The sequence below is a fragment of the Corythoichthys intestinalis genome, chromosome 3 (genome assembly GCF_030265065.1).
Source record: "Corythoichthys intestinalis isolate RoL2023-P3 chromosome 3, ASM3026506v1, whole genome shotgun sequence".
NCBI classification, from domain to species: Eukaryota; Metazoa; Chordata; class Actinopteri; order Syngnathiformes; family Syngnathidae; genus Corythoichthys; species Corythoichthys intestinalis.
This window is the reverse complement of record NC_080397.1, coordinates 34,585,916-34,598,708: the sequence shown is the minus strand read 5'-3', so window position 1 is coordinate 34,598,708 and position 12,793 is coordinate 34,585,916. Positions and strand designations below refer to the sequence as shown.

Sequence of the window (12,793 nt, the reverse complement as noted above, 5' to 3'; positions counted from 1 at the left end):
CTTCCGGATTAGTCAGCCGACTATTTTTACAATTAGTCGACTAATCTAATTTTTTTTTTCTTAAACTAATTTAATAATGAAATTTTTGTTGAAGCTTACTAATTCACAAAAAACATTTTGGAACACCTAGATTCTTTATTAACGTATAAATAAATAACATAAATATCAATAATAAATCACAAACAATGAGGTCAAATGGTGCTGGCATTAACTAGTGCAAAAAAAAATGTAAAGGGAAACACTGTGACTTCACCTTTTTAACAGGAGTCAAAACGATTCTTATTCTTTTTGTGCTATGTCTATATTGTTCTAAATGTTAAAATAAATTGCAATAGGCCTCATGTCCCGGACTATCATTTTCAGAATACTTTGTGCGAATTCAGATGCTCTTTCTGGTTTGCATTCCGCATTTTTTGGGGAGGGGAAAAACTGTTCAACTTTTGTTTTAACAAACTTAAAATAGATCAAGCAGAGGGCACACTGAAATATTACCACAATTATTTCGAATGAAAGGCACACATAGTCATAGTAACAAAAATTAAATATATAGTATTAATTTTATAGTATACTACTATATGTATATACACAATAATACTTTATAATATAAAGTAACTAACATTAGTGCAGTCATGGATTATAGTAAGAAGGCCAGTGCTGTGTATCCATATATATTTTTTATTATATTATGTATATACAGGATTTTTTTTTTTTCCCCCAAGTGGAAGCTTCCATGATCCTAATAAATAAAATCTACATGCCGTGCACAGAGATGTCGAGATCTATAGCTTTCGGGAGCAGCAGCAGAGTAGATTAAAAACGTGAAGTACATGGGAAAAAAACGTAATGATGCACGTTGATAGGACGCACATAAATGCAGCTTGAATTTTAAAAAATTATTAGAAAGTTGTATGGATTTACAATCTGCTAGCTTGTTTGATTCTTGTTGTCTTCCAAATTTACACCTGGGTGACGGCGGTTCAAGTGTTCGTTCATAGCCGAAGTGCTATCGTGGTATGCGAGCTCAGCTTGGCAAAGAGTACACACAGTGGCACCCTGCATATTTTCCTTGAAATAATTCCAGGTTCTGGCCATTCTGGTCCACTTTTTTGTCTTTATGCTGCTTTCACCGCTTGCATCGCGAGCGCCCGCCATTCTAAACCCGCATGTAATTTTTTTTTTCAACCCGTCATTACCCGTCAACGATATGTTTTGCCCGTCAAAGCATTTATGTCATCGATGACGTCGACTAGTCGGGACAGCTCTAATCCATTCACTGTGTTGAATTTGTGGATGAAGTTCCTCATCATACAAAATGTTCAGATAAAGCACTGTTCTTAAACCTGTTATTTAATTTTAGATCACTTTGGATGTCCTTGTTGACATGGGCCACGAGGAGCTCAAGGAAATCGGAATCAACGCCTACGGGCACCGTCACAAACTTATCAAGGGTGTTGAGAGGCTGCTGGGTGGTCAGCAAGGTGAGGAGGACATTGGGAGATTGTTGCCATTTGAGCAATTTAACCTGTTTCTCTCTTTGCATTTAACTCAGGTGCCAATCCATATCTGACATTCCACTGTGCCAACCAGGGCACAATACTTATAGACCTTGCCCCAGATGACAAGGAGTATCAGTCGGTGGAGGAGGAAGTAAGTTGGGCGCACTGATGTTCATTTGGATGATGATTGACTACATCATTGTAATTCTAAAAATGTCTTTTGTTTTTCCTAGATGCAGAGCACCATCAGAGAACACAGAGATGGTGGCAATGCAGGCGGCGTGTTCAGCAGATACAACATCATTAAGGTCTAAATATTTTCACTTCATATTTAGTTGTTTTAAATCACTGTGATATATTTCAGTAGGAATTACACATTGTCTTTCAATGTTCATGTTTGGTGTACAGATCCAAAAAGTGGTGAACAAGAAGTTGAGGGAACGTTACACACACAGGCAGAAGGAGATTGCAGACGAGAACCACAACCATCATAACGAGCGCATGCTGTTTCATGGTATGCTCATCGATTACTGTACAATTACAACTCAACAATTTTTGATTTTCGGACCAGTGACTGGCATCTCGCGTCACATCTGTGTGCTCAGCTTCCAGTTGTATTTTTGTATAAGTTGTGCGTATCACACACAATGTTTAAATATCTTACCATTAAATTCACCTCAAATGTGTCTTCCCCCAGGTTCTCCATTCATCAATGCCATCATACACAAAGGATTTGATGAGCGTCACGCTTACATTGGAGGAATGTTCGGGGCAGGCATTTACTTCGCTGAGAACTCCTCCAAGAGCAACCAGTATGTTTACGGCATTGGTGGGGGTACAGGATGTCCAACACACAAAGACCGGTCCTGCTACCTGTGCCACAGGTAAACTAACCATCAGTGTTTAGGGCGTGCTCCTCTTTAAATACCGTATTAGCCCGAATATAAGACGGCCCTGATTATAAGACGACCCCCTTTTTTTCAAGACTCAAGTTTGAAAAAAGACTTTTGAACACCAAATTAATTTTTATACGGAAAATAATTACAGTACATCCGAAACAAATGATTATAACAATATATTTGAGAGAAAAAGCATGTCATTTTGCCTCATTCAAATTTTAATATCTGAACATTTAAATATGTAAACTAAAGTGCAATCACATTCTCAAATGAATGGCTTCTGGTTTTTGAAATGTAAATAAACCAATCTATTGTGATAAAACAACAAAATTGCAATAACTTCTTTAACCATCAAAGTGAAGTCTAACTGTAACTGTAGTCTTGAAACAAATCTGAATAAGGAAAAACATTGCAATAAAATAACGCAAACTGGTTAAACTTGAGAGTAGATGAGATCTCTCATGACAGAACATCGCTTCAGTGATATCTGGCGCCAACTAGCGTCGTGAATGGGGAGAGTAGCTGAAATCTGTCATGACAGAACATCGCTTCAATGATAGCCGGTGCCATCTAGCGTCGTGAATGGGTATAATGTCTAGACCGCGAATATAAGACGATTATTTCAATGCAATCTTATTTCAATGCAAAAAACACAGTCTTAAATTCGGGCCAATGCGGTAGATCATTTGTCTAACCCAGTATTTTTTTTTACTTGCAGACAGATGTTGTTCTGCCGGGTGACTCTAGGAAAGTCCTTTCTACAATTCAGTGCCATGAAAATGGCTCACGCTCCCCCAGGACACCACTCTGTGATTGGGCGGCCTAGCGTTAATGGCTTGGCTTATGCCGAGTACGTGATTTACAGAGGCGAGCAGGTACATTTTAAGGCAAAAATCGTCACAAACAAGGCAGAAAATTCATAGTGTTGTATCCCATCTAATTATTTTTTTGTTTTGCTTAGGCCTTCCCAGAGTACCTCATCACCTACCAGATATTAAAACCAGAGAGTGCAGCCCAGTCTGCTGCAGGAGCTGAGCAGAAGTCATAGTTGGTCCCACACAAACTCAATTTTCAACCTCTTGTTGACAGTAAAACAGAGACAGTCACGTGACACATTTCCAGTTTTGTCCTCCATTGGATGCTTACTTAGAGAGCAAATACGCTGTGTAATACTCTTCTTTTCCTCTTTACTTGTTGTGCATCAGTTGCATGTTAACACAGGAGCATGTTTGGCCCAGTAGTGTGTGGGTCACTTCTCTTAATAGTTTGCCAACCTTTTCGTATCATGCTTGAAGCCTGTGGACAACCACCGACCTTGTTGTTGTGCAAGGTTTAGATTTTTTTTTTCTTATTTAAATGTGGACTAAGAGTATAACCATATTTGAGTTCATGCTGTACAGGTGATTTAAGGCAAACACTATTATAAAAGAAAACGGTGAAAATCAACATCCTGTAATGTTGACTCTGAATTTAAGGAAAACAACGGTTTTTAATGTTTTTCTTAAACATGTTGCACAACTTGCGGGAAGGTTGATAGGTTTAGAATCGGATTACAACATTGTTGTAACTGACAGCACACCCAATAACACAGCTTGAAAGCAATCTGGAACACCCACCCAATATTAAGGGTATTCTACACGTATGAATGCTGTACACTTAAAGCATTATATATGAGGACTAGTTTAGTATTGAAACATGCTTGTGATGTTTTAATTGATAGTCAGTGAATTCATCAAAGCATCCCTCTTGTCACCGTTGGTCTTCTTTCAAGCATAAGAATTTGCACTTTTACATAGAAACTTATTTAAGTTATTTTGAATTTAAATTGAATTTTTTCAGGAAAAAAAATATTTGTACAGGTTGTGTAAATGTTTGTTTATAACTGTTTAACAGTATCATGTGTTGAACATAAGTTTTTTTTTCTTTTCCTTTTATGCCTTCTCTACCCCCTCCTTTTTGTTTTGTTTTGATTTTTTTTTTTTTTTAATAAATGTCACATTAACAACAATATGTTGTGTTTTCCTTTTCAAACAAGCATTAATTTAACAGAGTTCTTTAAACATTCACATCTGGATGAAGTGAACTAAGGCTGCAACAACTAATCGATTAAAATCGATTAATAAATTAGTTGCCAACTAATTTGATAATCGATTTTTGCCGGCAGCCATGAGCAGTCCCGTTTGGGTCCTTGTTTGTGAGTAATGTGAGGCTGCTCATGCACTTGTGCCAGTGATTAGAGCAAGAAAGAGAGAGCGTTCACTGCTGAAATTGCTGTTGAGTTGCTGAATAATAATACGACGTGTCGTGAGTTAGGTTGTCTTTTGTGTTGTTAGATCCAGTGTGCCTCCATCAGAGGTGAGTAAATGAAGCCAATTACTAGTATATTTATATTCTTTGTTGAGCCGTTACTACTTAGCACGGCGCGCTAAGCTAGTTAGTGATTATGCTAATTGGTGTTTTAAGTGTCCGTTTGTGTTTTGGAGAAGCATATAAGCACTTGAGTTATTGTTAGATAAAGTTGTCTGGTTTGTTTTTATAAAGAAACCACGCACATAAACCCACTGATATAACAGCTTTCAACTCCCGTTCAAACTACATTGTCATACAAGAGAGTGTTCTTTGAAATTTAATTTGAAATGTATTTATGAACTTTTTGATAAGAAAACTGATTCATTACAGTCTGCCTCCCCTAATTTGATTTTGTTCCGTAGGGTTTTTTTTGTTTGTTTTTGTTTTGTTTTTAAGAAAATTAGACATTGACACAATTTATTTCAGCGCTTTGCCCACAAGAAAAAAATGTCAATTAGCAGCACTTTTTTATTTGAACCAACAGGACTTTTTTCTGGTTTGTGTACTGAGAAATTCTTTTTATGTTTTATACTCAGAACATTTATTAAAAACTTGTTAAGTTTTAAGTACTTAAAACAGTGCCGTTGTAGACTACAGTTAAGTCAGGAAGCTGTAATAAAATATATTTGAAGGAAATAGCCATGCATTTTGTCTTCATTGTTACTTACATGCCTAAAACAACAACAAGTTGAATTGTGAGGATAATTCCACAATTATCGGATTAATCATCCGATTAATTGATTATTTAAAAAAGTGATCGTTTGTTGCAGCCCTAAAGTCAACCAAGTTCTCCATAATACATTTTTGGAGTTTTTCCTCGCTCAGCGTTGTCATTTATTTTATGCCAAATGATTTTAGGAAGATTATTGCTCAGTGCACCACTTGCTGTCTTAGCAGTGTTTTGTTATGTTTTTCCCCCCCGACTCTCACAAATAATATACAGTACGTTGTACTTACAATAGTGAATGAAGATGATCCATTTCTTGATTACTTTTTGCTTTTAAAGGAAACAGAAAAAAATAAAATAAAACACAATAACTAAAAACATTTGGGAGCACATCTGGCATTGTTTTCTTACCCAACAAAATAAGGAGGTACTTTCTCATTTGAGCGTCAATTGAAGTCTATTCTAATTGGTTTCACGTACTCAGTCCACTTTGACCTAATAGAATATTCAACAATTTTTTATCATTGACTTTCAAATTATCCAGTTTCACATCACCCAGATACAGACATTCACATTTAAAAGGGATATGTTGCCTGAAAATGTTCTCCAAGTGTGTATGAGTCTCAGTCCAGTAGGGTTTAATAACATTGCATTTCCGAAATATATGGCGGAAAACACTCAAGTGACTTGAAGTTCCGCTCTTAGAGCCCCAATTTGGCCAAATTTTATTTTATTTTATTTATTTATTTATTTAAACCTGTCCTGTTCAGCTGTTTGACACAGAGAATGGAAGTCTAAGTGCCCGGATAGTCTGAACAGTTCTAATGGTTCACATTGAGAGTCTGACATACTCCCATTGTGATCATTCATAAAAACCTTTTTATTATGACAAAGCAGCGAACAGGAAGGGATTATGGGGGGGACAGAGGAAAAGAAACACGAGAAAAACGAAAAGAAACATACACAAACAACAAGAAATACATTGAACATCTAGACCATGGGTGTCCAAACCTGTCCTCAAGGGCCGCTGTGGGTCCTGGTTTTTGTTCCTACCAATCGAGCACAGACAGTTTAACCAATGAAGTTTGTGCTAAAACAAGCAGCACCTGACTGCAATCAACCCATTACACTTGTGAGACACCAGATTGGTGAAAAGATGTCGTCTTGTTCGGTAGGAATGAAATCCAGCACCCACTGCGGCCCTATGTGGAATAGTTTGGACACCACTGATCTAGACTAATTACTAATATTCTGGTGCCATCGTCAGCGAGATGTATTTCCGGTTTACACCATGTGGGGACCTACTGGCCAGTGAAAGAGGGGGACGGGGGTGGGGGTGTCTATAAGCTAAGTGATTGAAAGGGGTAGAGTGTACACAAATCAGTTCTGTGATCTAGAACTCAGTAATCGTGTGAATCTCTTATGAGTGTGAGCCCGTTGGCGACCAACCCTACGCCGCCCCATCGCCAATCCCGGCACCAGTACCCCCAACCCGAGCATGCCCTACCACATCCAGCAGCACGCAAGCTCCATCGGGCGCGCGACAGACACGCAGACGGGTGGAGAAGCCGCGCGGGCGCCAACCCAGGGCCATGGCCCCCACCCAGCCAGCCCGGGGAGGGAGGGCGGTCAGCGGGGCCAATTTGGCCAAATTTTAAAACTGTCCTATATGCATGTGTGATACATCATTGGAAAGCTTAAAATCTCAATTTTCTGGGCTAAAAAAAATTTTGAACAGGAGGGCAATTTGAATTTTTTTTTAAACAGCAAAACCCAAACTGAAGGTGAGAGCACGCAAGAGCAAACTTAAAGACGCCACGATTTACCGAGCTATTATTACCGACCTCTTTTCGATCCAAAAACTCCATGTGGCATGTATCACCGAGTGTCAAGACACAGCTGTGAATGACCACAGCCGCCTTTTGGGGGGATTTCATGGGTGAAACATGGTAATATAACAAGGGTAATATAACAAGGGTCGCGATGCAGACATCAAGGAGTGGTCAAGATTTTCTTTTTTATATATTTACCCTTATAAACTTTTTTTTTTCAATTTTTCTTTCTTTGGATCGATTATTTATCATCTAACATATCAGAGAAAATGCTACAGTAACAAAAAAAAATACACTTAAGCGATTGTTATGAGGTAGATATCCATGACTTTTACAGACGCCATTTTTTTCATTGTGACGTAATTTGTTTAAAAGTTTAAAATATGCGAGTGAATAATTTTTCAAAGTCGTTTTTTTTTTTTAACTAAATATTAGCAATTAATGATTCTAAGCTAAAAATTCGCGACATTTTGAATAATAAATATTATTAATTACCTTCGTTTTATGGCTGGGTTGAAACAAAGCGGTTGCGCGGCATCTGTAAACTGGGGTTTCCAGGGGAAAACGGACAAATTAAAAATAGGTTGGGGGCTTAATGCGCCATGAATCTGCTATGGCAGCAAATAGATATATTGTTCTATCAAACACAACAGTTGTTTTGGCTTAAAATACAGCAGTTTCTTTTAAAGAAGAGTGCAAGAGCAGAAACTGCTTTTTCATTCAGTCTTGTCTGTGTTTTCTGCCATATGTGAGTGGTCCGCTCCATTTGTTCACCAGTCTCTCCAGCAGGCGTCTCCTTTACCCAGGTGTAGTTTTTGGACTGGGGTTATAAAATACTGTACCTCAAAATGTTTTTCCAGCAGAATTCACGCCATATATTCGAGCTGGTTGTGGTCCATTGCAGTTGGCTCATGTTCTCCCAGCTTTTCTTTTTTTTTTTTTCTCAAGTCGCATATTTTCTTCCCCTTCCTATTTTTGTTTTATATAATGAATGTTCTCCATCTTGGTTGACCTAATAATTTTATACAATTTGGAAATAATTTTATTACATGTCTTGGACTCAAGGAGATCTACAATTTCTTGTACAACCAGATTTTCGTGTCTAGGTATATTTTTGGTTACCTCATGGTGAAAATAATTGTCTAACTTGCAGGTATCTATAAAAGTCATCTTTTTCTAGGCCATTTTTAGATATCAGCGTTTCAAAATCCTGAGATTTACAGTCTTGTGTCAATGATTGATATGAAGTCAAGCCTTTTGAAATCCACTTTTTAAACCTATTATCTGTTTTGTTTGGTGTGAATTCTGTGTCGAAAGCACACCATCTCAACCTTTTCAATGAATTCTCAACTCTTAAGTTTCTTGCAGACCTCCTGCCAGACCTGCAACAAATGATGGGTTATGTTGCCATCTGCAATGTTCACACCATGCCACAGTACACTGTCTGCCATCAAAGCAGACATTGGCGTTCCCTGAAGCTTTGAACATTCAATTTCTTTCCAGCCTGCACTGTATGCTGAGGACATAAACAAATTAGAGGTCTTGCAGTGTATCACAGAAGTGGTACACCCTTCACATTTCTGCAGATATTTAAGTATATCTTTTCATGGCACAACATTGACAAAATAACACTTTGACACAATGAAAAGTAGTCTGTGTGCAGCTTATATATTGGAGGTAATTTATTTTCCTCTCAAAATAACTCAAAATATAGCCATTAATATCTAAGCCCCTGGCAACAAAAGTGAGTACACCGCATGGGAACTACGTACATCCCTAAATGTCCAAATTGATTACTGCTTGTGATTTTCCCTCCAAAATGTCATGTGACTCGTTACAGGAGTGCTGTCAGCATTGCTGCAGAGATTGAATAGGTGTGTGGGGTGGGGAGGGGGGGTATTTCCCACCACCATGCTTGACTGTAGGCATGACACACTTATCTTTGTACTCCTCACCTGGTCGCTGCCACACAGGCATGAGACCAAACAAATTGATCTTCATCTCATCAGATCATAGGACATGGTTCCAGTAATCCATGTGCTTTGTTGACATGTCTTCAGCAAACTGTTTGCGGGCTTTCTTGTGTACTGTCTTCAGAAGAGGCTTCCTCCTGGGGTGACAGCCATGCACACCAATTTGATGTAGAGTACGGCGTACGGTCGGAGCACTAACAGGCTGACCCCCCCACCTCTTCAATCGCTGCAGCAATGCTGACAGCACTCCTGTAACAAGTCACATGATATTTTGGAGGGAAAATCACAATCAGTACTCAATTTGGACATTTAGGGATGGACGTAGTTCCCATGCGGTGTACTCACTTTTGTTGCCAGGGGTTTAGATATTAATGGCTATATTTTGAGTTATTTTGAAGGGAAAATGAATTATTATATAAGATGCACATAGACTACTTTTCATTGTGTCAAAGTGTCATTTTGTCAGTGTTGTCCCATGAAAAGATATACCTAAATATCTGCAGAAATGCGAGGGGTGTACTCACTTTTGTGATGCACTGTAGCTGGGCTGCATAATAATAATCTTGCAGGTTTGGAAGTCCCATTCCACCTTTGTCTTTGCTTAATCGCACTGTATTAAATTTAATTCTAGCCCGTTTTCCTTGCCACATATATCTCGAATTTACCCTTTCCATTCCAAAAATTGTTTCGATGGTATCTTAACGGGTAGACATCGGAAGAGGTAAAGCAGTCGTGGAAGTAAGTTCATCTTAATTGATTCTATTTTAGAACTCAGACTAAGGAAGGGTATGACATTCCATCTTTGCAGATCTGCTTTTAATTTTAAATTTAAGGGATTATAGTTAAATTCAAATAACTCTGACAATTCTTTAGGTACAGTGGGGAGAACAAGTATTTGATACACTGCCGATTTTGCTGGTTTTCCCACTTGCAAGCCATGTAGAGGTCTCTTCAACTGTGAGGGAAGGAATCTAATACAAAAATCCAGAAAATCACATTGTATAATTTTTAAATAATAAATTTGTATTTAACTGCATGAAATAAGTATTTGATACATTACCAACTAGTAAATATTTCGGCTCTTAGTTCTTTTTTAAGAACCCCTCCTGTTCTCCACTCATTACCGGAAGTTACTGCACCTGTTTGAACTTGTTACCTGTATAAAGACACCTGGTCACATGCTCAAACAAACAAACAAACAAACTCCAACCTCTCCACAATGGCCAAGACCAAAGAGCTGCATAAGGAGATCAGGGACAAAATAATAGACCTGCACAAGGCTGGGATGGGCTACAGGAAAATAAGCAAGCAGCTTGGTGAGAAGGTAACAACTGTTGGAGCGATTATTAGAAAATGGAAGAAGTTCAAGTTGACGGTCAATCTGCCTTGTTCTGGGGCTCCATGCAAGATTTCACCTCGTGGGGCATCACTGATCATGAGGAAGGTGAGGGATCAGCTCAGAACTACACGGCAGGACCTGGTCAATGACCTGAAGAGAGCTGGAACCACAGTCTCGAAGAAAACCATCGGAAACACATTACGCCGTCATGGATTAAAATTCTACAACGCACGCAAGGTCCCGCTGCTGAAGCCAGTGCATGTCCAGACACGTCTGAAGTTTGCCACTGACCACCTGGATGATCCAGAAGAGCAATGGGAGAAGGTCATATGGTCGGATGAGACCAAAATTGAATTTTTGGTCTAAACTCGGCTCGTCGTGTTTGGAGGAAAAAGAAGGATGAGTACAACCCCAAGAACACCATTCCAACCATGAAACATGGCGGAGGAAACATCATTTTTTGGGGCTGCTTCTCTGCCAAGGGTACAGGACGACTGCACCGTATTGAGGGGAGGATGGATGGGGCTAAGTATCGCCAGATCTTGGCTGACAACCTCCTTCTTTCAGTGAGAGCCCTGAAGATGGGTCATGGCTGGGTCTTCCAGCATGACAACGACCCAAAGCACACAGCCAAGGCAACTAAAGAGTGGCTCCGTAAGAAGCATCTTAAGGTCCTGGAGTGGCCTAGCCAGTCACCAGATCTGAACCCGATAGAAAATCTATGGAGGGAGCTGAAAGTCCATGTTGCCCGGCAGCAGCCCCGAAACCTGAAGGCTCTGGAGAAGATCTGCATGGAGGAGTGGGCCAAAATCCCTGCTGCAGTGTGTGCAAACCTTGTCAAGGACTACAGGAAAAGTTTGGCATCTGTAATAGCAAACGAAGGTTTCTGTACCAAATAATAAGTTCGATTTTTGTGATGTATCAAATACTTATTTCATGCAATTAAATGCAAATTTATTATTTAAAAATCATACACCGTTATTTTCTGTTTTTTTTGTATTAGATTCCGTCCCTCACAGTTGAAGAGAACTTATGATACAAATTACAGATCTCTACATGCTTTGCAAGTGGGAAAACCAGCAAAATCGGCAGTGTATCAAATACTTGTTCTCCCCACTGTATCTGAGCCCCAGGGTATTTAATTGAACCCACCTCCCAATTCCAGTCGTATGTTGTCCTGATCTGTGGTGGAGGATCATTGTTGAATGTCAGGGCTTGTGTTTTATGTATGTTAATTTTATATGCCGATAGCCTGCCATATTCCTCGAACATACTCATTAATTTGGGTAGTGTCTGCGTTGGTCAGCAGTAGGTCATCTGGACATAATGCCAATTTTTTTCCCCCTGATCTCATGCTTATGTCTAGCCTTTGTCTGATCCATTGGCTCAAGGGTTCTATGAATACGGCGAAGAGGAGCCGTGACAGGCAGCAACCCTGTCTTGTTCCTCTTTCCAATTTAAAAGGCACACTCAGTTCCCCATTAAGTTTCATTCTTGCTAGTAGGTTTTTATACAGTGCTGCTAAAATGTCAGTCACTGCTGGGTGGAAGCCAAATTTTCCGAGTACTTCATGGAGAAATATCCATCTCACCGAATCAAATGCCTTTTCAACGTCTAGGCTTAAAATCAACAGCTTTTTGTTCTATTACCTGTTTTATCACGTGTAACATCTTTCTAATGTTATCCTATGTTTATCTTTTTCATAATAAGCCTGTTTGGTCCATATGTATCAGGTCTGGTAATATTGATTTTAATCTGTTGGAGATTACGGAGGTGAATAATTTGTAATCAAAATTTAGGAGGCGAATCGTTCGATCTTTTCCCTCTGTTGGTATTATTGTGATTATTGCATCTTTCCAAGAGGGTGGGGGTGTTTTCCTTTCTAAAACCCAATTATATGTTTTCAATAATGGTTGGATTAATTGTTCCTGCATCGCTTTACACCAATCCGAACTGAAACCATCTGCTCATATGGTGATTTAGCTGTCTTTAGTTTCCCGATCGCTAATCTTAGTTCATTTTTTGTTATTTTTGCTATTATTTTCTCATTTTGATAATCTGTTAACTGTGGTAGTTGAAGGTGAGCTAGAATTCTTGGATCTGTGCATTATTATTTAGTTGTGGTTGAGAATATAGTTCTTCATTTTATTTCCGAAAACATCTTTGTATTTTTCCCAGGTTACTTTCTATTCCGTTAGTTTTAGGGTCTCTTATTTTACAAATAGTTCTCTCAGCTTG

The 12,793-nt window shown here is 38.9% G+C and overlaps 1 protein-coding gene across 2 annotated transcripts in view; it reads left to right on the top strand.

The window, feature by feature from the left end:
* Positions 1-5,185, top strand: part of LOC130913743 (poly [ADP-ribose] polymerase tankyrase-1-like) — a 28,528-nt gene extending 23,343 nt beyond the window's left edge. For both annotated transcript variants that reach the window (XM_057832572.1, XM_057832571.1), the window contains 7 exons: positions 1,358-1,478; positions 1,550-1,647; positions 1,730-1,804; positions 1,905-2,010; positions 2,194-2,380; positions 3,114-3,270; positions 3,357-5,185. In XM_057832572.1, the coding sequence (XP_057688555.1) occupies positions 1,358-1,478; positions 1,550-1,647; positions 1,730-1,804; positions 1,905-2,010; positions 2,194-2,380; positions 3,114-3,270; positions 3,357-3,443 (831 nt within the window). In that variant the 3' untranslated portion in view covers positions 3,444-5,185. The remainder of the gene's footprint in view (positions 1-1,357; positions 1,479-1,549; positions 1,648-1,729; positions 1,805-1,904; positions 2,011-2,193; positions 2,381-3,113; positions 3,271-3,356) is intronic.
* Positions 5,186-12,793: the final 7,608 nt, after the last annotated feature.